Source organism: Photinus pyralis, unplaced genomic scaffold, assembly GCF_008802855.1.
Source record: "Photinus pyralis isolate 1611_PpyrPB1 unplaced genomic scaffold, Ppyr1.3 Ppyr1.4_LG3a, whole genome shotgun sequence".
Classification (NCBI taxonomy): domain Eukaryota; kingdom Metazoa; phylum Arthropoda; class Insecta; order Coleoptera; family Lampyridae; genus Photinus; species Photinus pyralis.
The window spans coordinates 1446970-1471175 of NW_022170509.1; the positions used below are offsets into that span (position 1 = coordinate 1446970).

Here is a 24206-nt window from a genome sequence, read left to right on the forward strand (position 1 = left end):
ATATATATGACTACAACATACGATGTATTTGTATGAAAGGAATAATAGGTACCTACAACTCACTTGACGTTTCTTTTTTCCCCCATTAAAGAACGCATGGAAAGAAATAACAATAATAATTATGTCGGGATTCCGCAGCTGCGCCTTTTTTCCATTTAACGAAAATGGGCCGAAAGGTATTTAGTAAACATTGTAATTTACGTAGGCATGTGTCCGACCATGTGAACAGTATTTACAATTCTTCTGTGAGAGGTAGGTAGAAAGAAAAGCTGTAATTTTAAAAATGTTACTTTTCAAAACGCAGCGGGTAGCACAACGCGTGCGCATTTTTACGGAGTCACGTCGTATTCTATAGTTCCGAGACCGGTCGTAGCAGAAGAAACTTGTTGGTTTGTTACCCTCGTTATTTTAGGAATTAATTTGTGTTCTGTGAATTGTCCAATGAATAAGTGGAATTGTCACAATTGTATTGTGATCTATATGCGCAATAGCGTTTTGCTGTGTGCGGTCTGTGATCGAATAAATTGACTATTTTGTCTTTTTAGTTATAAATCATTTTTATGTAGCTGGGTTATTCTTCAAAGATAATCAGTTTCGGAAATAATTTTATTGCAATCAAACAGTCAACACCTTAATCAAATGCTTTTTTTTAGGTTATTATTGATTATCAATTCTGAAATTATGTCATATCTATTTTAAGTTTTCACAAAATATCCATTTTTTAAAGGCATCCCAAAGATGGTTTTTGAATCTGTAGTGACAGATGTTCTGAACCGAGTTCTTGGAAGTTACATTGAAAATTTAGACAGCAAACAGCTCAATCTGGGAATATGGGGAGGTACTTACTACTTTGTAATTCCGCAAAATTCTAGAAAAAAAGACATTTGCAGGTGACGTTGTACTTAAGGATTTAGTCTTAAAGCCTTCGGCCTTGGATGACTTAAACTTACCCGTCCAAATTGTCTACGGACGTTTATCACAACTGGTGTTAAAAATTCCATGGAAGAATTTATATACGTCTGCGGTTGAGGCAAAAGTTGAAGGTCTTTACCTTTTAGTGGTTCCCAATCAACAAGTCAAGTATGATCAGGAAAAAGATCGGACAGAGCACAAGAAGAATAAAGAAAAAGAGTTACAGAAGATTGAAGATGCAAAGAAGAAGGAAGCAGAAAAAGGTGTAAAGGTGTCAAATGGCCAAGTGGTACTTATTAACTCGGTGTTTTTAGATAAACCGAAACCTGACGATAGCTTTACTGAAAAACTTACAATGCAAATAATTAAAAATGTACAGGTTAAGATTGAAAATATTCATTTACGGTATGAGGATAAAGTTACGCATGTTAATCATCCATTTGCTATGGGTGTAACATTAAGTAATTTATCATTAGAAACAACTGACGACACGTGGACACCTACAATTGTGCAAGAAACAGTATTAAAGTTTTTCAAAGTAAGTTTTCTACTTTTGGACATACAAGTATGAGTCTGTCTTATTGAATCATGTAGGTCTTAAATCTCGAAGGACTATCCATTTATTGGAATTGTGGCTCGTCAATGTACCAACATCTGCCTCTTGTGGAACTTTTAAGCAAGTTTCGGAGCGAAATTGGAATGAAATCAAATCTACCACCCAATTACCAATACAGTAGGTTGCAAGATATTTTGCTTATCCTGCACAATAGTCTAATCTAAGTATTGTACCTTTTCAGTTTTGGGACCTGTGTATGCATCTGCTAGATTACGTCTTAATCCAAAACCCGACTGTGATACACCTCAATTTACCATACCAAAGGTTCATCTTAATCTCGAAATGGAAAAACTGCATTTAGGTTTATATGATCGTATATAGGCATGCAGTGGTTGTATCATATTTTTTAGGCATTAATAGATCGCAATATCGTGATATAATTGCCTTGGCTGACTCAATGGATCGAATGACAAAAGGGGTACCATACAGAAAATATCGTCCAGAATTAACTTCTTACAAAAGTCATTACAAGGAATGGTGGCTCTTTGCATATAACGCAGTGTTAGATGATGTTCGTAGACGAAGACGAAATTGGAGCTGGGAGCACATGAAAGCACATCGTCTCATGTGTGAGAACTACGCTAAACTTTATCAACAAAAACTTACACAAAAAAAGGTAACCTATAAATGGCATCATACAGCTGTTTTAATAGTGAGGTGTTTATTTTTGCAAAAAGTGTTAATTGTAAAGAAACTTAACAATATCAAGTACCTACACCTTTTTTTTTAAATTATGTAACCATCGAGTAGAGTTGTAGTGGCTGCTCTCATCTCTACAGCAGGTTTTAAGGTCTAAAGGCTGACTGATAGCACTGCACTGTGGAAGTGTAAGTACCATCGTACATTCGATTTATGGTGGTATGTACACCTCGACAGTGCTATCAGACAGCAACTCGAGAAATCTTCTTTTCCTGCCTTTAGGTGTCCAGAATTACTGATTTCTGTGTATGTGACAAAACCTTTTCATGTGCAAGTTTTCCATTTGTTTTGTTAAAGATTTTGTTATAATACCTGTATAATAATAAATTTATAACTTACCAAATATTATCCAGATCGTAACTGAAGTGAGTGGAATGGGGATAGGGATAATTTTATGGTAAGGATAACAAGCCGAGATGGATAATGATAAGTTAATAAAACTGAACGTTTCTTCTTCTAACTTTAATCTCACAATTTTTTTCGTTTTGTTGTAACCGCCACGTGTCTTCTTACTATATCTGAATATAGTTTCGCGCGTACGTACGAGGACGTCAGAAAACATGGCGGCAATTAAAATTATTTATATTGCGCGTCCAAATACCAGTACACTTCTAATGAATCACCCAGTATTACTAACATGAAACCGTCAATCTCTGGGAAGATATCACATGGAGATAGCCAAGTGTGCGTTGCTATAGAATCGACACAGTCCGGGTTAACCCCTTGCGGAAATCGTCCATGTAAAGGCTTTTGATTGCATGTCTGTATCTTATTATTTGTGATGTATGTAAGTTTGGATGTGGGTGGGAGTATATTAGTTTCGTGTAGGTTAAGAGGTGTTTACATGTTTTTGTTATATCGCTGATTTCTTACTGTGAATACTCTTGGTAGTGACGTTTGATTTAACATACTACATAAAAAATACCTACAAGATCTGTAAGGTGTCGAAATTCTTAAAACATTAAAGAGATTTAATTAGTTTTTCCTTAATTAATGCTTAAGTTGTGGACTTGCGTCACATTTTCCCATTCATTTTAAAGTACATATTTTTCATTTTTAGTTGTCGTCAGAAGCACAAGTCCACCTACAGAAGTACGAAGAAGAATTAGATATATTTAATATAGTAGTAACACGTCAAAAAATTGAAGTTGAAGTTGCAAGGTTAGGGAAATTAAATGCCCAAAAAGAAAAAAAATCCTGGTTTAGTAGTTGGTGGGGAGGTGGAAGTGAGGGCGATAAAAGTACAAATTCAGATGATATTGGTATACATTATAAACTTTAATTTCTCTGTAAGAATAAGTATTACTTTCAGTGAAAAAATTGGAGGAGGCGATGACACCTGATGAAAAAGTTCGTTTGTATCAGGCCATTGGATACCAAGAGAATTCCACACCTTTAGAATTTCCCGAAGCGTATATTGATAACTCCTGTACATTTATACTTCGACTTCTGGAAATCCAGGTTGAAGATGACAGTCTTGCCTCTCGGGTTTTGAGTATTGAATTGACAAGTGTGAAGTGTCGGGTCGAGACTAGAGCTGCTGCCTCTGCTCTTAAGTAATTATATGTTTTTCACATTGCGTATCTGTATACCTGTGTTTCAACAGAGTCGCAGTTGCCGTGGATGCACTATCAATCTTGGGTGTAGAGCAAGACGAGCTCATACCGAAAATGGTTAGTTCGGTAGTGCAACCCGGTGAAAGTGGTCATCTTTTGGATGTACTTTTTGAAACAAATCCACTTGATAAACTATGCGATCAAAGGTTGCATGTGAAAGCTAAACCAATACAAATTGTATACGATGCAATGTCTATAAATAATACAGTCAGTGTATTCAGTGCACCTCAATCTTCGGCTTTAGAGCAGTAAGTATTTTACAATCATTGTGTCTTGATACCATTTCCTCTTAGATTGTCGGTGGCGGCAGGAAATGGTTTGAATAACTTTAAGGAAATGTCTGCCGTTGGACTGCAACATGCCATAGAGCAACATAATGTAATTGATTTAAAAATTGATTTGTGTGCTCCTTATATTCTACTTCCGTATGGTGGAAAATACACAGGTGTGGAAAATCTTCTCGTAGCTAACTTGGGTCACATACGTATAGCTTCATTGGAACGTTCTGACACAAATGTCAGCGAATTGCATGCAAAGGGACAAGGCGGGGAGCGAATATTGGAGGAAATGATTACCCAAAGTTATGATCGCTTTGAGTTGAACTTTACAGAACTGCAGATTCTTCTAGTGCAAGGAGACGAAGATTGGTTGAAACTTATAAGTTCTACAACGCTTACACCTTCACATCTCTTATGTCCTTTAAACTTATCTTTGACATTTCATAAATGCCTCATTATTGACGATCCAAGATTGCCACTTGCGAAAATCCGATGCCATTTACCCTCAATTACTCTCCATATTTCAGATGTAAGGTTAATTCTTCTTCTTAATTTGGTTACAAGCATACCGTTTCCAGAGGAGAATATACCTGAAAACAAGCCTCTTATGGTGAGTATCTGCAGGTGGATTGACATCCACTCAAACCCGCACAGGAATTAGGGAACGGGAACTAGATCAACGTGGGATATGCAAGTATGCATTCTGATGCCGCATTTTGCATGCCTTATACTTGCATATCCCGCGTCCGTTTCATTCTCGTTCCCACATTCTCGTGTCGGTTTTAGTGGACTTTTAAGCTATATTCAATAGGGCGGTACTTTCAGTAACACCAAACGTTGGCACAAACTTTCTTATTATAAATTGAACCTTTTTTTTATTCAAATTTCTGATTGCGCTTTTTATTCTAAGTAAAATCCAACACGGTTTGTTGTATCTAAACCATATATTTCACCATTATAAAGCTTCGTAACTATAGAATGATCTATTGAACGTTTCTTATTATTTATTTATAATTTATTATCCCTCTCTTGTTCTGGGCCCTCAACAGGCATGCGCCCAATTACAGAGTGACCCGCATAATGCTATTTAGATTCTTTATTATGTTCCTATACCCCTCTAACTCTAATCAGACGAGCATGTGTTTTGGGTATCCACCACAGATCCTGTCATAACGAATTTTTGCAAAATTTTGCCAATTGTATTTTCGGCTGGCCGGTTATGTTGACCGAAATAATCACACAGGGCGCGACACTTACTTCTTTTTGAACACTCATTTTCGTAAAAAGCTTCCACAATTTATCGCGTCGCGCGGCCGTGTAACGCTCCCTACTTCAATTTGCCAATTTTTATGCAAAACAAATTTCAAAAAAAAAGCAAAGCAACATGATGCAAGTAAACCTGGTTAACACTTTTAATGTGTCGACTTGACTTTTCACATCCTATACATACATCAAACATTATAAAATTTTACTCCAATTGAAAATATGTATCAAAAAAGGCAATAAGGAAATATAAGGTTCCAATTAAAGTAAAAAAGAATTGGTTGTTGTTAAGAAGGCGTATCTTGTATAATTATGTGGGGGGAACAATTATTTACTAGATCAAAATCTTGTAATATTTTCGAACAATATTGGATAGATATATCTCGTATAAAAATGCTTGTATTATAACAGCCGATCAAAAATGAGTGGCGGTCAGATCGCCTTTGTAAGTTCAAGTTAAGTATATATACGATTTCTCATGTAAACAAAAATTCCAAAGGTGACTCGACAGCAACTCATTTTTGATCACATGGTACTAATAATAGCTGCTTATTAGAGATCATCTCGTTCACATACGTCTAGTCAATCTCTAATAAAATACCTGGATCTAGACGAAAAGCTTGCCGTAAAACCGTCAGCAGTATTTACTCCACCCGAAATTAAAGATCTTAAAGGAGATCTTATACAAATGACAAGCTTAGATGCTCAATTTATAATGGAAAGTGAGTGAAAGCCTTTATCAGGTCCCCGCTATTATTAATTTTCAGCACTACAGCTAGTAGTTAATCACCAAGAAGACGCCGCATCTCCTAATGAGGAAATACTAAACCTTAAAATTTGCCAATTAGAAGCCGGTTATGTACAGCAAACATTTAATAAGGACATTGTTTTAAAATTGGGTAGTATAAATTGTGGTCAAATGCGTCATTCAACTACAATTCCTATTGTAAATACACCATTGGAAGGTGAGAAAGGTTCTTATTTAATTAAAGTGAACTTTATACAGGTGCGTTGCTTTAAATAGCGTGACAAATTTTAACCTAATTTTTTATAGGTAAATAAATTGTCGCCTGAATTCCATACAAAACATCAGTCGTGTGAGTCACGGTTAATTTTAAATTTCACAAAATTGAATGTGACATTGCATCAAGAAGGTTTATTGGCACTTTTGAAATTTGGAACAGACTTGCAGACTCAGATTGAAGATGTGACAAGTAATGCTAAAGGTGAATCTTATGAAGAGGTAGGAAAAATTCGACGACTCTCTTCAGTCGCTGAGAGTTTTGTGAGTGACCTTAAAGCTTCTAAAACAGGTAGGTGGACGAATTGCTTAACTTGCCCCAATTATGGACTGTATTTAACAACAATCGTAATAAATGACTTTATTTAAATAAATAAATGGGCGAAGGTCAATTTGAAAAACTATTCAAAATGCGAATAATAACAACTTTAGGACTGAACATTTATCTTTCGTATAACAAAATAGACTAGGTATCTATGCTGTTGAGAGTTATTAAAAGTTTATTTGTGCATACTAGACAATTATCATGTTATGGCATGTTAAAAATCTCTGCTACCCTTTAACTAATGGAAAATTAAGTTTTGATATTCTTGTAAATATTTGATTGTTTTAATTAAATTTGAAAGTGCATATAAATTAACAATTATGCATGTTAAATATGGTCGGGTTTATTATGTTATTTTGTCACAAAATAAAGGACATGTATTGTATTAGGTACCTGAAAAATTCAAATGGAACATCAATTTATTTACAAATTCATTATACTGTTTTTTTTTCAGCTACAAATCTGTTAAATGTGGTTAAAAAAAAGAAAAGTACTGTAATTGAGACCATACAGTTTAAACTGAATGCGAATTTAGAAGAACTCAGTTTATTCTTTGCTACTGATAAGAGCAATATCTGCTCTACTGCCATAAATAGAATATTTGCGGAAGTTATTGTTAAAGAATCTTATACCCAAATTATTGCTCGTTTGGGCCTTATTGCAGTGACTGATTTGAATGAAGAAAGTATTCATTCACAGGTAGAGTGAGCACGTTTTGTTGTAGTGTATTTGTAGGGAATTTTAGATTTTAACCGTTACTGGAGAGGAAGTAGCAAATCTTCAAGTTGTAATGTATAATAGTGAACATAAATCACCGGATAACATTGACATGTCAGTTCAGTTGTCTTTGGGATGTTTGCGGTTTGTGTTTCTTAATTGGTTTCTGTCCAATATGCTGGTAATAAGTGGGGTGACAGTGGCCATTTTGCTTATTGTTTTTTTTTAGAACTTTGTGAACAATTTCCAAACTGCTAAACAAGCAATAATCGATGCATCACAAACTGCTGCTGAGGCTGCCTCTAATAATGTTCAAAATGCATACAAAAATAGCACACGTATCAGTTTGAGTATCAATCTCCAAGCGCCTGTTATTATAATACCTGTAGACTCGAAGAGTAACAAAGCATTATTGATTGACCTGGGCTATTTAACAATTCTAAACAAATTTAACACTCTTAATGTAGTAGGCGATCATGGTGAAAATGCAGTCTTAGATGAAATGAAATTGAAATTAACAAATTTAACAATTGCTAGCGTGATATTGAATACGGCTGGTGACATCGCTGAAAAGATAGCCTTACTAGATCCAGTTACTTTCACTTTGTCTATTAAGCGAAACCTATCAAGTGCCTGGTATAAATCTATACCAGACATAGATCTTTCAGGAAAAATTAATTCCATAACGGTAATAACTCCGCTATTTTATGGGATAATAATTTGGACGGTTGCAGGTTTTGTTGGCACAAACTGATTTTAAAATGATAATGAGCATTTTGGATGGTAATTTAAGTGAAGGCGACAAGCAAGACGCTCTACCTCCTGAACCTAAACAAGACGCATCGATTACAAGAAAACTGGGAGAAATCGAATTGACTGTGGCTAATAAGGAACTTGAGAGCGATTTGAAAGTTCACACAACTATAAAATTTACATTGACAATGGAAAGTTTTATCATAAACTTGTTTTTCAAAGGATCACAGAAAGTTGTACGTATCATTTGAGTACACTTATTTACATAAAAATTAACATCGTGGTTTTGCTCTTTGCAGTAGTTTTGTCAGAATGTTAATTTTTAGAAGCAATATAAGAGGCTTTTTGTACTCCAACTTTTTGGTTTAAACCAGAGACTTGTTATAACTAGACCGCGCGTAACGTAGATTTTACTATAAACGCCTGTTGTCAAGATAGGTTAGGCAACCAACTGATCATCGCGGGGCAGACGTACGTTCTGCAGCTTGCTTTAGCCATGTTTATTCTAAATTTTAGTAGCAAAAAAAGATAACATATAGCTGTTAACTGTTTTAATCGAATTTATTGGTATTTTATTTGAACTAAATTGGTATATAACTGCCTTACTCTAGTCCTAATTTGATTTATATGTGTATTTTGGTGGTGAACACGTATGGGAAAATATACTCTTAAAACTAAAAATGCAAGTAGTAAGATATGATTATTTAGCGGATTTTGATTCAATATATGCCTATCCAAAAACCCAAATGGGCTGTAACTGTTATTTATTTTTCTTAGACTGCTGATAACCATTTTGTTTACAACGCGGTGTGGTGTGGATTGAATGAAAAACCTGAACACATTTTCAGCAATTTGGCAAATTTTTAATGCATCACATTGATACGTGCAACAATTCTCCACGATTTTTTCTAGTTAAAAGCTTTGAATGACTCTCTGATGCGAATATCACATCTGCACATATGGAACATTTAACAGACTTAGCTATTTTTCTTGTAACAAAACCTGAAATATACTTAATATTTTAAGTGAATGGGAAAGTCGAAAACGCTCGGTATTGCATTATTGTTTAACACCTTCGTAGGTACCTTTCTAAAATCGGCTTCATTCCCCGCAAATGCACTATGGTGGGAGTACATTTTTCTCTTCGAATGGCTCTGATCCATTGGCCCTTTAAACTGTTATCCGTTGAAAATCAGCATATTATTTAAAAATTTATCGACAGAGTACATGTTGATAGGCATAAGCTAACCTAAGTTTATTGGTTTATTCTCAACACAAATTTATCTGTTCACTAATTCGAGCTAATCACGAGAATGATTAATGAACGGAACATCTAAAATAACAGCTTATTTCATTATATTGCATATCATCTCAGCGGTTTTTGCCCCGCGGTGCATTGTGTGTTGCATACTGTGTCGACAACACCTTAGATACGTTAAGCGCAGTCTAGTTATAGCAAGTCTCTGGTTTAAACCTACTGCATGTCTATACCGGGTGTAACATACCTGGTGAATATTCCAAAAGCGAATATACGCATTTAAGATGGGAAATAGGTTTTTTCTGAAACTACTTTAGACACAACTACTATCGGAGTAAAATGTAGAGTCCGCTGGCTTTAAACGGTTATAAAAAAAAAACTACCCAACCGATTTTTATCAAATATAAAGCGTAATATAATCGTCAACTATTTCTACGTATCCGTACGTAATGTCATATTTCTTGTTAAATTTGGGAAAATGTGATAGTGAAATATGTACGGGAAAGCGCGCTTTTTCAATGAAAGTATACGAACTCAGAACTTTAGGATTTAATTACAAAAAAAGTATTCACTCAAATGGGATAATGTTTACGTATGTGATAGAATACACCTTTAACTATACGTCGATACATTTTTATGCATTTCTGTATAATTACGCAAACGTTACAGCGATAAAATGACAGACGCGTTTATTCGCTTATTATAAGATACACTTTAAAAAGTTTTGTTCATATCGATAAAGGACAATTACAAATGATATGATCACGGAATAGAATCAATGACAAAAAAATGTGAAGGGCTGCAGGAATTAATATATTTTGAGCGAAAGAGATAAACGCAACACCTCGAGCGGAGTTGGGGGGAAGGTCATTTAATCGCAAAGTTGTACCTTGCAGCAACGTTTCGTATAAAGCGGCACACACGCTAAGTACACGGTTAAGTAATATATGCATGAAATTGTTATTATGTTTGCCGCACATCACACATGAAAACCGCAGGTTATTATTCATCTTGTTTCGTACGTAGAGTATTGGCTAATTTACACAAAAACAAACATCCACAAGTTGTTTTCAGACAATATGTACGCATTTATGGCGTTTGCTATTTTATTCATCTTATAAAAAAAGAATGAAGTCGTTTCCTTCAATAATAGCTGCGTTGCAATGTTTTTGCTTTTCCGCTAATTACGCAAAAAGGGAACAAGATATTTCCATAATTTTTTCTACAATAGCTACAGCAAGAATTGGGTTATGTAATACCCGAAATGTATGAATTTTCGTGGAAAAATAAACTATTTATGGACCTGTACAGTTGAGCATCGGGACAAATCACGCATTTTAGAGTACTTTTTTGTGAGGAAAATTCGATAACGTAAAAAGTCCTGGCAGCAAAAATTTACAATTTACGTATGTTAACAACTTATCAATTGATACGTTCCAAAAATTTCATTAATATCGGCTCCAGCGATTTTGAGATTTGAGCCTTCAAAGTGAGCGGACTCTACATTTTACTCCGATAGTAGTTTCGTCTCTAAAAAGGGCGAAGAAAATGTGATTTTCCTCTAGTGAGTAAAGTAAAAATCAGTTTCTGCGTTAATCTTAATAATGATTGCTATGTGTCAACTTCATTATACAATAATTTTTCAATTTTGATTGTAGTTTTAAAAAAAATTGTGTGCAAAACTTGAGAAGAATGTGTTTTTCAACTATCGTTCAATTGACACACTCGCTACGCTTACATGTCAAACTTTTTGAACTCGAGTTGAAAGACTCCACTTTCGTCTCTAGTTGAGATCGTTGCTCCCCATGTTAACAGGGTTTATAATGACACCAATCGAAAGAAGATTTTTTCTCATTTAATGATATACGAATTCATTATTTTTCAGTTGTATTCTTCATTATTTGTCTTCCATAATGTAATAGTACCTTTCAAATTTATGAAACTAAACTGACAAACATCAAATTCATTCTCCTAGGTTAAAATTAGCGACGAATGAAGATAAACTAATAGCTCTTCTTAGAAATAAGGAATTCAACTTGACACAGACGGTGGCTAGGCTTTTAGTATTTTTAACATTAGGTTATAACCGTTTCTTAATTCTGCATGTATTATTTAGGGTACCAACTTATCTCCCACACACGATCCAAAAGATGCATTAGCCCGGTTTTCATTGGAGGTATTATCAATAAAAGGTCGTATTTTATCAGATAACTCAATAGCAACCTCCATACTTTTGGTAAATTGTTTATTGGATGACACACGTAAAGGACGCGAAGGAAAACTTACTCGTTTAATGGAACGTAAAGCCGATTTGGTTTACGTAGACCAACCTAGTAGTTCTATGTCTACCGAGTCACTAGAGCCTGTGCGGAGTATGATTGATATTACCGTTCAAATGAAAGCCAATGATATGTTTGGTAAAGAAATGTATGTAGCGGTCAGTCCCGTAAAGATTTTTTTTCAGTTGACGTACGCATATTTAGCTTCACCATAATTATATCGTGCGAGTACCTTTTAAAAGTAGCCGAATTCTTTACTAATTCTTTGGCAAAGGACGAAAAGCAAATCACCAAACCAACAAATGGCAAACATTCAGCAATCGCAAAACCTGCCGAGGTCAAGAAAGAGTTCGTCGGGAAAAAGAAAGAGTCAACAGACTCTACGATAACACTTAATTTACGTATAGAGAAGCCAGATATAATTCTGGTAGAACATATGGAAACCATTGATGCAAATGCATTGATTTTAAATGTAGGTATTATTCTCGGATTTTGACCTTCATTTATGTTTGCCACAATTTGTTTAGAATGAAATTCTAATGAAAGTTCGTCTGTATGGTGAATCTAAAGTGATAAATGGGTCAATTTCCGATATTCATTTATACACTTGTTGCTACAATCCCTCAAAGCGAGCGGAGACGAGAAAATCAGTTTTACTTCCTGTTAGTATCAGTATTGCGGGTTCTACACCGGAGGGTCAAGGACTGCATATTGAAGTTCGTTCCATTTTAAGGTCTCAGTGTTATATCACTACGGAAACGTTTTTTAGGTTTGTGTTACAAATATTTGCATTTGTGTTTCACCATCAACAATTGAGTTATTAAGTCGAGCCGCTGCCTCACTGTCAAGTGGTGATGTTTCACAATCCGAAAGTGAGGTGGAATTAGTGGACCACAGTGATGCTTGGAATGCACAGAAATTTAGGGAAGAGGATTGCTGGTTTTTAAAAGCAGGTTTGTGATTGCACATATATCTACAACTTTAGAAAAATTGCTTCACATTCATATTTCTGAAGTTGTAATTGTCGTATAGTCCTGGTATTCAGGTTTAACATGAAACAAATTTTCTACGTGCAGAAATTGGTGAAGATGTATTGGAGGTGCTTGATACTGGTACACCAGAGAGTCCAAGACAAAAGCTGTCCGAATTGTGCATCGTGTCTATACCTTCAGTTGTTATAACTATCGAAGCTGGAGTTGGAAATAAGACACTTCCAATGTTACTACTGAACAGTAGTTTTCAGGGTAACGTTCACGATTGGAGTTCACAGTTATACATTGATGCAAGTCTAACATTACAAATGAGTTACTACAATAGTATGTTGGCAGTTTGGGAGAGTCTTATTGAACCAGTACAGGTGGTGCATGAAAACAAAACAGTTTATGAACCTTGGGCTTTAAGACTAGAAGTAATGAGTAAATGTCCATTAATCTTTTTAATATGGTATTTATAGGTGACGATGAATGAACGAGATGATGTTCCTATTAGCATATCGGAAGAAGTTGAAGAAGATGAGGAATGCATTCAATTGCAACCAGCTGCTATGACTATCGATGTTTCCTCTACATCTAACTTAGAACTAACTGTAACAAAGACAAGTATTGATGTGTTAAACAATTTAGCGAAAGCTTTTTCGTCAGCCATGATGAGAGAACCGATCAAAGGGAGTGAGATTACAGCACCTTATGTTGTGAAAAATGAGTCAGGTTTACGTGTTCAGCTTCATCTACAGAATGGTGCGTTCAAAATGTACGGACGAAACGATGATTTGGCAGAAGTTGTATTGGAGATAGGTGCTAGTGTTCCATTGCAATTAACGGCTTCGCTAGAAATGGCTAAAGATTTACAATTAACTGGTTCTCTTAAAATTGAAAACCGATGTTTAAATGTGGAAATATTGGATTTACTTGATTGTCGGTTGGAGTTACCAGTGGTGAGATCTGATAAGCGGTATTTCTTGTTGAAACATCGAGGAGAAAATAACGATAGTTGGGGTCTTGTATCGGCAGTGACTATAGATGAGGGTGTTACAACAGTGACTTTAAGAAGTATTCTTCAAGTATGTTGAAATGTAAAATTGTTGCTTTGGCTTTATTGTATGTTACTTCAGGTGCACAACCATTTTCATGTAAATGTAGACGTTTATTACATGACTGCTAGAGGCAATGAACTGGAATGCATTTCAAGTGTAGAACCGGGATCCTTTATTAATATTCCACTTAATGCTGTTTATACACCGACGAATGAACTATTTTTCTCTGTTCCCGATTTTTCTGTAACTAATACACCATTCATCTGGAAAGACTTGAAGTTAAATGTATCGATTACAAAAATAATGCACTGTATGCCAACGAATGAGAAAACTAACGCCGAACCATTTATTATTAAAGTTAGTAGTAATTTGTGAATGGTAATGAGGTGTTAAAAATCGTTATTTCTTTTAATAGGTTATCGGCGAAACACAGCAAATATATCACGAAAATACTAATCGCCACACAATGGCTAGTACATGTTATAACATTCACTTGCATCCTGCTGTAACTTTTAGAAACTGTCTACCTATAAAAATAATTTGTTCCATTCAAAATCTTGTAGAAGAAAAGGTCGTGGAACCTGGTGAGTCACTCCACATGCCTAATGTTAATCCTGGATGTTCTCGTATTATTGTAAGGGTAAGTATTACACAATAACAAGCTATTTATGTTGATGTACAATTATTTAGTTACCTGATTACTTAGACAAAGAGTGGTCATGTCAGCATGATGTACCAACGCAACCGCCCCCATTTACAGTATGGCAGTTTGAGAGTTATGATAGCGCTTGTAAGACTACATTAGATCTTGGAATGCATTCCATCACTAAATCAGGATCAACACATATGATACTTTATTGTCCATTTTGGATGCTGAATAAAACTGGATTAACAATATCTTACAGGGTGAGTTGGACATCATGATTATGATTTTAATGCGTATAATACACACAGATGCTTGTTGCAATTATGTTATGAACACAAATTACATTTTCAGTAATGGTGTCCAATTACAAGCTATTTAAGAGTTTTTGGTATGATAAGCATAAAATGTTAGAAATTGTTTGTCTGTATGAATACTGTATGGAAACCTACTCTGTCTATTTCAACTTAAATTTTTTACATGAATTACAGGCGATTTTAGAGCGTAAGTTGAGCTCCACTCTTACAAGGGTAAATAGGTATAATGGTGGGTTTATTTCGACTGAACCCTTCATTCAGAGCTACTCTTCTTCTTTTACCTATAACAATTTTAAATTAAATTTTATTCGTGAATTACTCGTACAAGCTAGTGATTTCAATTTAGTTTATACTATTTATACCTCTTTCATAATTACAGTAGAAATTCTGGGAACCGAAACAAAGGAAGTTGCTGGTGTTTCGGATAACCCCAATGTTTTGGATAAAACTTATTTTAAAATGTTAAGTGAAACAAGGATAGGGAATGTAAAAAATTGCTTAATAAAACCTTCAAAATGGGATTTTAATACCTAGATTAGTATTTAGGTACATACCTACCTACAGTAAAATGCCATGGTTATTTGTTTACAAAAAATACATACATACAGGGTTACCCGACATTCGCCGCAGCATACGAAAATGCCGTTAGCTTCGTGCAAATATGAATTACAATACGGCGTACGCTTATATAGTAATGCAGGTTTCGACGCAGCATCGGCTGACACGTTAGAAATTCCATGGAAAAGGAAAGTGATCATGCAGGATGAGCACAAGGAAACATAACGAAAGAAAATTGTACTTTATTCGAAAGAAAAAAATACAGCCTTCGGTTACATTAAAAAAGAAACAGCCTTCGGTAACACAAAAAAAGAACAGAGCAGTCTAAGAAAAGAAATTGCGTCGCATCTGCCGTTATAGTAAGTGTTCAAATAAGTCCCCGCCAGTAGCAATCGTGTAATGTAATCGGTTTTCAAATTCTGCAGACATGAGTTGGGTATGAGTAATACCCGCAGAACATTCACGGATGGCATCTTCTAAAGCAGCAGTGTTCGGAAACGGTCCACGTGCATAAATGGAATCCAGGTGACCCCAGTAGAAGAAATCGAGAGGGTTCATGCATGGTGAGCGTTTAAATTGTGACAGGAATTATCCGATGAGTAATGACAAGCAGTGACGAATCCTAGTACCATCGCTAACTCGTTGACCAATGCTGCGTCGAAACCTGCATTACTATATAAGTGTACGCCGCATTGTAATTCATATTTGCACGCAGCTAACGGCGTTTTCGTATGCTGCGACGAATGTCGGGTAACCCTGTATACCGTTAATTTCTTTTGAAAAAACTCTTCAATTTTCTTTTGTGTTTATGTAACTGACTGTCTCGGTTAAACACAATTTCGGTTTCCGTTAATAGAGTTTCTACTGTATTATCTTTACACTTTTTAAGTAATTATGGTGTTATATATTAGCATTGAATATAATATGTATAAGGTGTATATACAATGACTTTAATAATAATAATATGTGGAATTTTTCATAAAATTTCAGCTTTCTAACTAAATTATATGACCTAAAAAACAATAAGATGAAGCTCAAACATTGCTTGTAAGATCCATTAATTAGCTCGTAATTCGTATGTAGGGTGTCCCATTAGTATCTATTCTTTTCTACAGTGGCAGATTTTCCATAAGGCACAGTAGGCCCTGGCCTAGGGCGGCCAGAGATTAGGGGCGGCCAATCGTCACTGATGATAACAAGAAATAACTCAAACTCGGAGTACGTACTTGAAGTGAAAAGTCGTTGCTCACTGCAAGAGTATATTATAGCAGTTAGCAGGTGTTATAGTTAAGAGTTAACTAAATTAAAATTTCTGAATCGATTTTAAAAGTTGGCAATAAAGTAAATTCATTATGTACTGGGATTTTGCACCAAAAGGAAGCATATTTTCAAACTTCAGCAATGTGTTGTCGAACTTATTACTGGTGTACTGCACCAGGAATCAGAATCAAACAAAATCTTGATGATGTAGGTATATCGGTCCATCTGTACTCTCATTTCCAGTTAAATGGCTAAACCGATGGGAACTAAATTTGGTACACGTATTCTTAGATATAAAAGGGCATAATCGCGTATGCGTAAATGTGCGGGTGGTATCTGTGCTAGCCATAGCAAATTTGTTTATCTGTAACCTTCTAAATTTTATGCTTGTGATACCAAAAACATCTTTTTGAATTGATTCTGAGTATGTAGAGGAGGGGGCTAGATCCAACAGGGCAGGTTTTATGAATTCGCTTACTATATAAAGAAACAAATGAATATTATTCTCCTCCTTTGACGTGTTACACGCGTAATTCCATTCCATGTTGCTCACATGTGAGCAATCTTCTTTTATTTTGAGCATAATTGTAAAAATAAAAAAGGTTACCACTTGCTATTAACACTCCAAATGTGATCACACTTAAATTGTCCATCTTTGTTGATCCAGCCAAAAAACAGTAAATTTGAAATTCGCCAAATTTACTGTTTGTTGATTGGTTCACGAATCAATGAAGGCAAGTTGAACAGATAGCTATGAAACATGTTCAAGGGCGGATATTCAATCCGAGTGGCGCTAACCTCCGGGCTCATTGGTCTGTGTATGTAAACAACTTACTTTATTGATTAGAGGCAACCCAACAATTTTACCTCATGTGAATTGGAAAACTTCTTATATTATTGCTAATCAACTAAGTCAACAAATAAAAAGAATGTTAATTTCCCAGGATTTGATGAAATGCCTAGCATAGGATCGTAGTATAATTCCACCTGAGCAGTGTAGTGACAAGTCCGCTCATAATTTATTCAACTATTCCTTTTATGTATAAATATCTCATCATTTTACAGAAATCTAAAAAATCAGAGAAAGAAGCATCAGGAAGTCCTTCAAAGGTACCTAATTGCATAGTAAATATTGGTTTGAGTTTGTTACTTGCATGAGTTTTGATTATTTTTAATTTTTTTACTAGCCTAATACAAACTGGTGCCAATTTACCCCTTACTTGTAGCCATCTGGTGACAACTTGAATGTTCTTCATCATCCGGCAACATTTAAAGGACCTGTACTATTCTCTTTTAATGCAAAAAATTTCTTCGGGAAGAAGAAAGCCTCGATACGAATTGATCAGGGAGAGTGGTGCGATAAATTTTCGCTAGACGTAGCAGGCTCCTCAGGTTTTGTTGCATGTAAGCTGAATAACGCCATTTACCAAGTAATAGAGTGGAAGGTGTGGTGAAATAAATATTTATAAATAACTTGTAGATTGGAGTGCATAATCAATTGACTTACAATGGGTTAACTAAACAAGTTACATTTACGCCTTATTATGTCATAGTTAATAATGCTCCATTCGATGTGGAATGTCAGGAATTTGATCGTCCGGCTGATGCGTGGGTCTCTATTTCCGGAAAATCGTGCATTCCGTTTTGGCCTAGAAGTGAACGAGAGGATAAGCTTTTGAAGTTAAGGGTGGTTGGTACTCGTGAAGTGTCTGCTCCGTTTTTGTATACCGAAACGCACATCACTCTTTTAAAATTACATAACAAGTTTGGAGGCGTCAATGTGGATATACAAATAACTGAGGGCGGTGTTTACATTAACTTGTATAGTTACGAACCTGGAATGGCACCAGCTGTTATTGTCAACCACACTAAAGATATTATGTGCATTTGGGAAAAGGAGACTGTACAATTGAAGCGGCTCAGTCCTGGATATATGACTCTGTACGCATGGGAAAACCCTTCGGGGCCAAAGGTACTTGTCTGGGACATCGGTCATAAAAAAGAGATGGAAGATGATTTGCGTAAAGATGGCGTTGGTGAATTTTCACCATCTGATAATACTCAAGTGTATTGGGTGTCATTCTTGGACGGACTGCAACGTGTTTTGCTCTTTACTCTGGATAAGTCTGTGGCCGAGAATGTACAATGTGCCAAGCAATTTGAAGCAATTCAACAAGAAATTAATGTATTAATTCACGGTTTAGGTTTATCCCTTGTCAATAACGTTACTCGGCAAGAAATTTTATATGCTGGCATTGCAAGCAGCGGTATTACGTGGGAAACATGTAAAATGCACACAAGGCGTTGGAAACAGTTAGGAAATAGAGAGAGTTTGGCGATTGAGAGCGCCTACCAAAGTCATTTGAATCACTTACAAGTTTCTGGCACCTCCTCTGGACACGTCGTCGTTGATTCAAACACTGAAGTCGATTTTGAAACTGGGTTTATGTTTAGACCGAATAAACGCAGACTTCGAAGAAGTTTTCAGACAGGACTGTGGCTGCAACTTAAAACAAGTCCTCTTCAGTTACAATTACATGCTAAAATTAATCGGCTTCAAATTGACAATCAAATGCAAGACTGCATCTTTCCTGTTGTATTAGCTCCAGTACCCCCTCCAAAAACTGTGGCTAGCGATGGTGAGTTAACTCTTTTCTTTCTAATAGATTAACTTGCGTAATTTTCAGTTCAAAAACCGTTTGCCGAATTGAGCATTGTGCAGCGCATCATAAAATATAGTCAAATTCGTCAATTCAAATACTTTAAAGTTCTTATTCAAGAATTTCACGTAAAAGTGGATTTAGGATTTGTGAATGCTGTTGTGGAACTTTTACAAAATGATGCCTATTCGGAAACTGAAGAGGTACTGTATTTAAGACTTAAACACTCTTTAATCTTTTTAATGTATATTGCAGAAGGAACAATTTCTGCAAGACAAAAAACTAGTTGACGAACCTTTACTTTCACTTGTCGCTTCAAAATCTCTACAGGAACAAAAAAACTTTTACGATTTGTTGCATTTTTCACCATTAAAAGTACATGTTAGTTTTTCATTGCAAGCTGGCGGTGGATCTCCTCAAGGAACTCCAAATTTTATAAATGTTCTCTTGCAAGGTCTAGGCGTGACTCTCACTGATATGCAAGATGTCGTTTTTAGGTAACTATGGTTTTCCTTTTCCATACGGGGTCCTTTTTTGCGCGCCTCAAATATTTGGATTTCTGGATTTTTCAAAAGAGAACTTTTTCAGTAAAATGAACGTGTTGCACAGATTACAGATTATAAGAATATAAGCGTTAATCTGCTATTGAAATTCATTCATTTTAGGGACTATAGACTTTGTAAGTATTCAATTCTATCTTTGTAACTAAGGAGAGTAGTTGCTGTCAAATGCAGAGTTCTTTTCAAATTTTTATATAATTTGTCGATTGAGATACCTATGAATTACTGTTTTAACTACCACAGGGTGATGACTTGCGTAACGCATCATAGGGATTTCAATGCAAAATTCATAACATGCAATTATTGGCTCCCCAAATTATTTTAGAGCAAAATTGTATTAAGGTTTTTTGTCGAAAAAAATTTTTAACGCCAATCAACCGTATTAGTTTTCATTTTTTTGCATACTAAAGACGGAAAATTGGAACGATAATTTTTTTTGTGCAACTGGCCGTCAGTATTATGAAAGAGTTAGATACATATATTCTGCTTTAGATTTAGCAACTCTGTTCTAATTTAAGTAACATCCCAACTTGCTCTTAAGATAAATGAAATCTTCATGATGAGGTGCAAAAAATTAATAGGGACACCCTCTAATATTGTTGGAAATGCGATCATTTGAAAATTTATTACTATAGGCTGGCCTATTTCGAACGTGATTACACTTTCTTAACACAGAAACAGCTTATAAGCGAAGCTACGACTCATTACGTCGGCCAAGCTGTAAAACAGTTGTATGTACTAGTGTTAGGTCTTGACGTCCTTGGAAATCCGTACGGGTTAGTCTTGGGTATAACAAAAGGCGTTGAAGATCTCTTTTATGAACCCTTCCAGGTAAAACATTTGTGTTTTAAATTTTTTTACATGCAATTCTGGTGACAGGGTGCCATACAAGGACCCGGCGAATTTGCGGAAGGATTGGTTTTAGGAGTACGTAGCTTATTTGGACACACAGTGGGGGGAGCAGCTGGTGCAGTTTCGCGTATAACCGGCGCGCTTGGCAAAGGAATTGCTGCACTTACTTTTGACGATGAATATCAATCTAAACGTCGCGATCAAATCAATAAAAAACCAGCCACCGTGCAAGAAGGTATTGCGCGAGGGGGTAAAGGTTTAGTTATGGTAAGTTTGACAATTTTATTTGAAATGTAATTGCAATTGGGTACAGGGAATCTTTGATGGTGTTACGGGGGTGTTTACAAAACCAATTAGTGGTGCTAAAGAAGAAGGCATTGAAGGTTTCTTTAAAGGTATTGGAAAGGGGGCTGTAGGCCTTGTAGCGCGACCCACAGCTGGTGTTATCGACTTTGCAAGTGGTTCTTTAGATGCAGTTAAAAGGTTAGTGATAAACCCACACAAAATTATAAGGAAGTAGCATGGGCATGCGTTTTGTGCCCCAGTGGTACATGTAATAGACCAAATATAATAGTTTTCTAAATGCTCTTGATATGAGCTTTCTGAAAAATATAATACCTGCCATATTGTTGCCAATAAAATTTTTTTATCTTTGACCTTGCTCTGACTTGATTCCCTAACCCCAAAATCTGCTCACTTCTTTTTTAAATTATCTGTTTACTAAATTTGAACTTTACATTTCAAAGCGCTTTTCGAGTTATTTTGGAAACGGTGGGGCGGACGAACGCCCGATAGGATGTTTTAACTTTTTGACGTATTTTATAAAGTATCTACGTATACCTATGAACATTCTATAATTTCCTCAGAGCCACAGAATTGGGTGAAGAAACCAACAGACTACGTCATCCACGATTCATTCAAGCTGATGGTTTGGTGCAGCCCTATAAGCTTTCAGATGCAGTGGGACATAAACTGCTAATGGACTTGGAAAAAGGAAAATATGCACATACTGACATTTACTGTGCACATTACATCATAGTTCTCAAAAAGGAAGTGTTATTGATTACAGATAAGCGTATAGCGTACATCGTTCATAATGATATATTTGGAGGATGGCAAGTAAGTGTTTTGTACAAATTACATCGATTTGACTAATGTAATCTATGCAAAAAATATACTATTTTAATCTAATTTTAGGTAGAATGGTCTTACACATTAAAAGAAATTAAACCACCACCAATGATTGTTTCGAAAGGTGTATCCATAAGCACAAATGAACAAAAGAAGAAGAAAATTTTTTCATTTGGTTCAAAAGATTCAGGAAAAATTATAATAATAAGTGATCCAGAGTTACGCGAAGAAGTGTGTAACAAAATTGACGAGCAATTAAGGAGTCTTGGTTAATACAATTAGTTGAACGTACTTGCTTAATGATGATATTTACATCACACAGTGATAATGCTGTTAATTTTCAATATTGTTCAAATGGTTACTGAACTGAGTACAAAAAACTGGAATCTCAAAATAATGATAATTATGTTGTTACTGCTGTAGAAGTATAAAAATGGCATTAATTATGAATAATTTTTGCCAATTACCGAATTTTGCTTTTGTATCTTTGGATTACACGCACGCACTGAAAATAAGGCTATTTAAAGAGAGAGTTTATATGCTTTTTGTAAGCCATCTATTTATGATGCTTTAGCATATGTATTCTGGTTATTAATACTACTAAATATATTGCTATTTTAAAGAAATCTTTGTACAGCCTTGTATACCTTCAGAGTGAATGATGAAAATCGGAATCATTCCTGAGTTTTCTTAAAAATATTAAAAGTTCGGAGTGTGTTCATTAAAATTTCAACAACATCTGTATACAAAGTAAGCACTGCATAAATGTATTCTTCTGGTGATAATTGGATCCTCCTTCCTCCCATGATCATCTGTGTGTCAAATACCAAGTACTACAAAAAAAAGTGTTATATTAAAATAGTGTGTCTCTTACTGGATCATTCACTGATGTGAAAACAAAACCAATCATAGCAGAGTAAATGGCATAGACAAGTGGTGTTTGTGTAGTTACTGCAATAAGTGTCAGTATAATTCCAAATAAAATTGTTGCCGATGTAATAACGCACAAGCAGGGGAGACATCGTGTACAATCGCACTAAAATTAATCTGTTAATATAGGTATTTGTAGTATCACAATTATTACCGAATGTTGACATGCCATTATTGCCATTGCAAAGGTTGTAACTACTGTTGTCCCAACACTCATGAGCACTATCTGTGTTTTATAAATCAACGAAAGTATTGCCAACATGTAGGACAATGCGATTGTCTAATAGGTATAGAATTAAATTTTCTATATTTAACGATGTTGTCTTACAAAAATGGTCAGTAAAACGAAATTAAAAGGAAAGCTTCTCCTAGCCTTTCTGCTGCATACTAATGTAAGGTACACAAATAGGAATATACACCTGAAAATTATCATACAAGATTATACAAATAAGGAGGACATTTCCTCACATTGCTAGAAACACATACAGTGTATGTTTCTGTAGCTGATGTTTAACTGGTTGCCTAAAAAGCATTCTTAATTTAAACACCCAATAGTTCACTTAAATTACTTACACATATGTACTTACAAAAATAAATCCGCTCATACATGATAACTGAATACCTAAAATGGTATAAACACGTTGAATGAATCTACCTCTAATCCTTTGATTTTCAAAAGAGCTTATAAATATTAACTCTGTACGAGAATATTCATATTGATCGCTGTTCCTTATGAATACTCTTGATTCAGTATTGTTCTGTGCTAAATCCTAATAAATACTCTTATAACCGCCTTGAATTTTTGTTATGCGTTACTTGTGCATATTGGGGCTGGTTTCCAATCATATGTTGTTGATAATAAGTTGCTTGACCAGATCCTGCAGCTTCTTGAATGCGATTGTCATATCGATTGCTTTGGTTCTTTGCTCGAGCAGCACTGTTGATGACATTGTCAAGAAACAGTATAGATTCATTTGGTTCTTTTATATTGGGATTGTCTTCATTAAATAAAATAATGTTACGAGTTGTAATAACTTTGTGAGCTGTGACATCTATGCCAATGCCATTCATATTCTTTTCATTTATTTGTATGACAGTTTGACATCTGTTGTTATTCTTTGATAGGTTGGTTTGTTTTCCAGAGTAAATAATTACAGTATTGCGATTGCTTCTATAGTTCTGTGCCTGTCTGAACTCACAGACATAAGTCTTTGTGGAGTTCTGTGAGGAAAATTGAGTCCTCTAAAATTGATACTGTATCAATCTTTTTAGCGCATTTTTTAAGAATTAAAAAAAAAATGTGCTATTATTTGCGTTTTGTCCGTCCGTCCGGAACCACTTGTACCGTTTTGAACTACTTATAGGGGAATGGTCCTAGAGTCCTGGAATTTGTTGTAGTAGGTAGCCTATACCTTGAAGGTGTGCCAGACGGCCATCAAATTTCGCTGTCTAAAAGCCCTCCCTCCCTCACGAATTATTTCCTGAGATGCTGTTTTTGAAAGTAAAACGTGCATAACTTTACATAC

General features: G+C 35.3%; 2 protein-coding genes across 4 annotated transcripts; one reads left to right on the top strand and one right to left on the bottom strand.

The window, feature by feature from the left end:
* Positions 1-413: 413 nt before the first annotated feature.
* Positions 414-22376, top strand: LOC116165799 (vacuolar protein sorting-associated protein 13). 3 transcript variants are annotated; one of them, XM_031480484.1, is made up of 36 exons: positions 414-838; positions 891-1175; positions 1227-1450; positions 1507-1645; positions 1710-1829; positions 1879-2144; positions 3288-3489; positions 3540-3783; positions 3834-4091; positions 4137-4731; positions 5941-6106; positions 6152-6390; positions 6439-6697; positions 7185-7429; positions 7476-7628; positions 7677-8135; positions 8182-8436; positions 11575-11875; positions 11923-12209; positions 12265-12453; positions 12507-12690; positions 12814-13145; positions 13191-13796; positions 13848-14126; positions 14185-14409; positions 14460-14675; positions 17613-17657; positions 17774-17977; positions 18028-19186; positions 19235-19410; positions 19463-19704; positions 20403-20598; positions 20647-20886; positions 20933-21102; positions 21486-21738; positions 21817-22376. In XM_031480484.1, the coding sequence occupies exons 1-36, from the start codon at positions 739-741 to the stop codon at positions 22021-22023; spliced, it is 9720 nt and encodes a 3239-aa protein (XP_031336344.1). In that variant the 5' UTR covers positions 414-738; the 3' UTR covers positions 22024-22376. The 3 variants fall into 3 exon arrangements, with proteins under 3 accessions (XP_031336344.1, XP_031336342.1, XP_031336343.1); XM_031480482.1 differs by having other exon boundaries at positions 891-1450; XM_031480483.1 differs by lacking the exon at positions 17613-17657 and having other exon boundaries at positions 891-1450.
* Positions 22047-24049, bottom strand: LOC116165801 (protein lifeguard 2-like). Its single transcript, XM_031480485.1, has 7 exons — positions 23497-24049; positions 23254-23450; positions 23149-23202; positions 23009-23099; positions 22835-22960; positions 22637-22786; positions 22047-22583 (listed from the first exon to the last, which is right to left on the bottom strand). Exons 1-7 carry the CDS (start codon positions 23749-23751, stop codon positions 22425-22427), a joined length of 1032 nt encoding a protein of 343 aa, XP_031336345.1. The 5' UTR covers positions 23752-24049; the 3' UTR covers positions 22047-22424.
* Between the last annotated feature and the right edge of the window lie 157 nt (positions 24050-24206).

Bases quoted from the DNA above. Each gene is read 5' to 3' on its own strand.
- LOC116165799 (XM_031480482.1), top strand. From the start codon at position 739: ATGGTTTTTGAATCTGTAGTGACAGATGTTCTGAACCGAGTTCTTGGA. The intron at 8,437-11,574 runs GTACGTATCATT...TGTATTATTTAG, and splicing joins TCAAAGGATCACAGAAAGTT to GGTACCAACTTATCTCCCAC. The intron at 12,210-12,264 runs GTAGGTATTATT...CAATTTGTTTAG, and splicing joins CAAATGCATTGATTTTAAAT to AATGAAATTCTAATGAAAGT.
- LOC116165801 (XM_031480485.1), bottom strand. From the start codon at position 23,751: ATGAATGGCATTGGCATAGATGTCACAGCTCACAAAGTTATTACAACT. The intron at 22,787-22,834 runs GTAATAATTGTG...GATTAATTTTAG, and splicing joins TAATGGCATGTCAACATTCG to TGCGATTGTACACGATGTCT. The intron at 22,584-22,636 runs GTGAATGATCCA...TTTTTTTTGTAG, and splicing joins TTGGTTTTGTTTTCACATCA to TACTTGGTATTTGACACACA.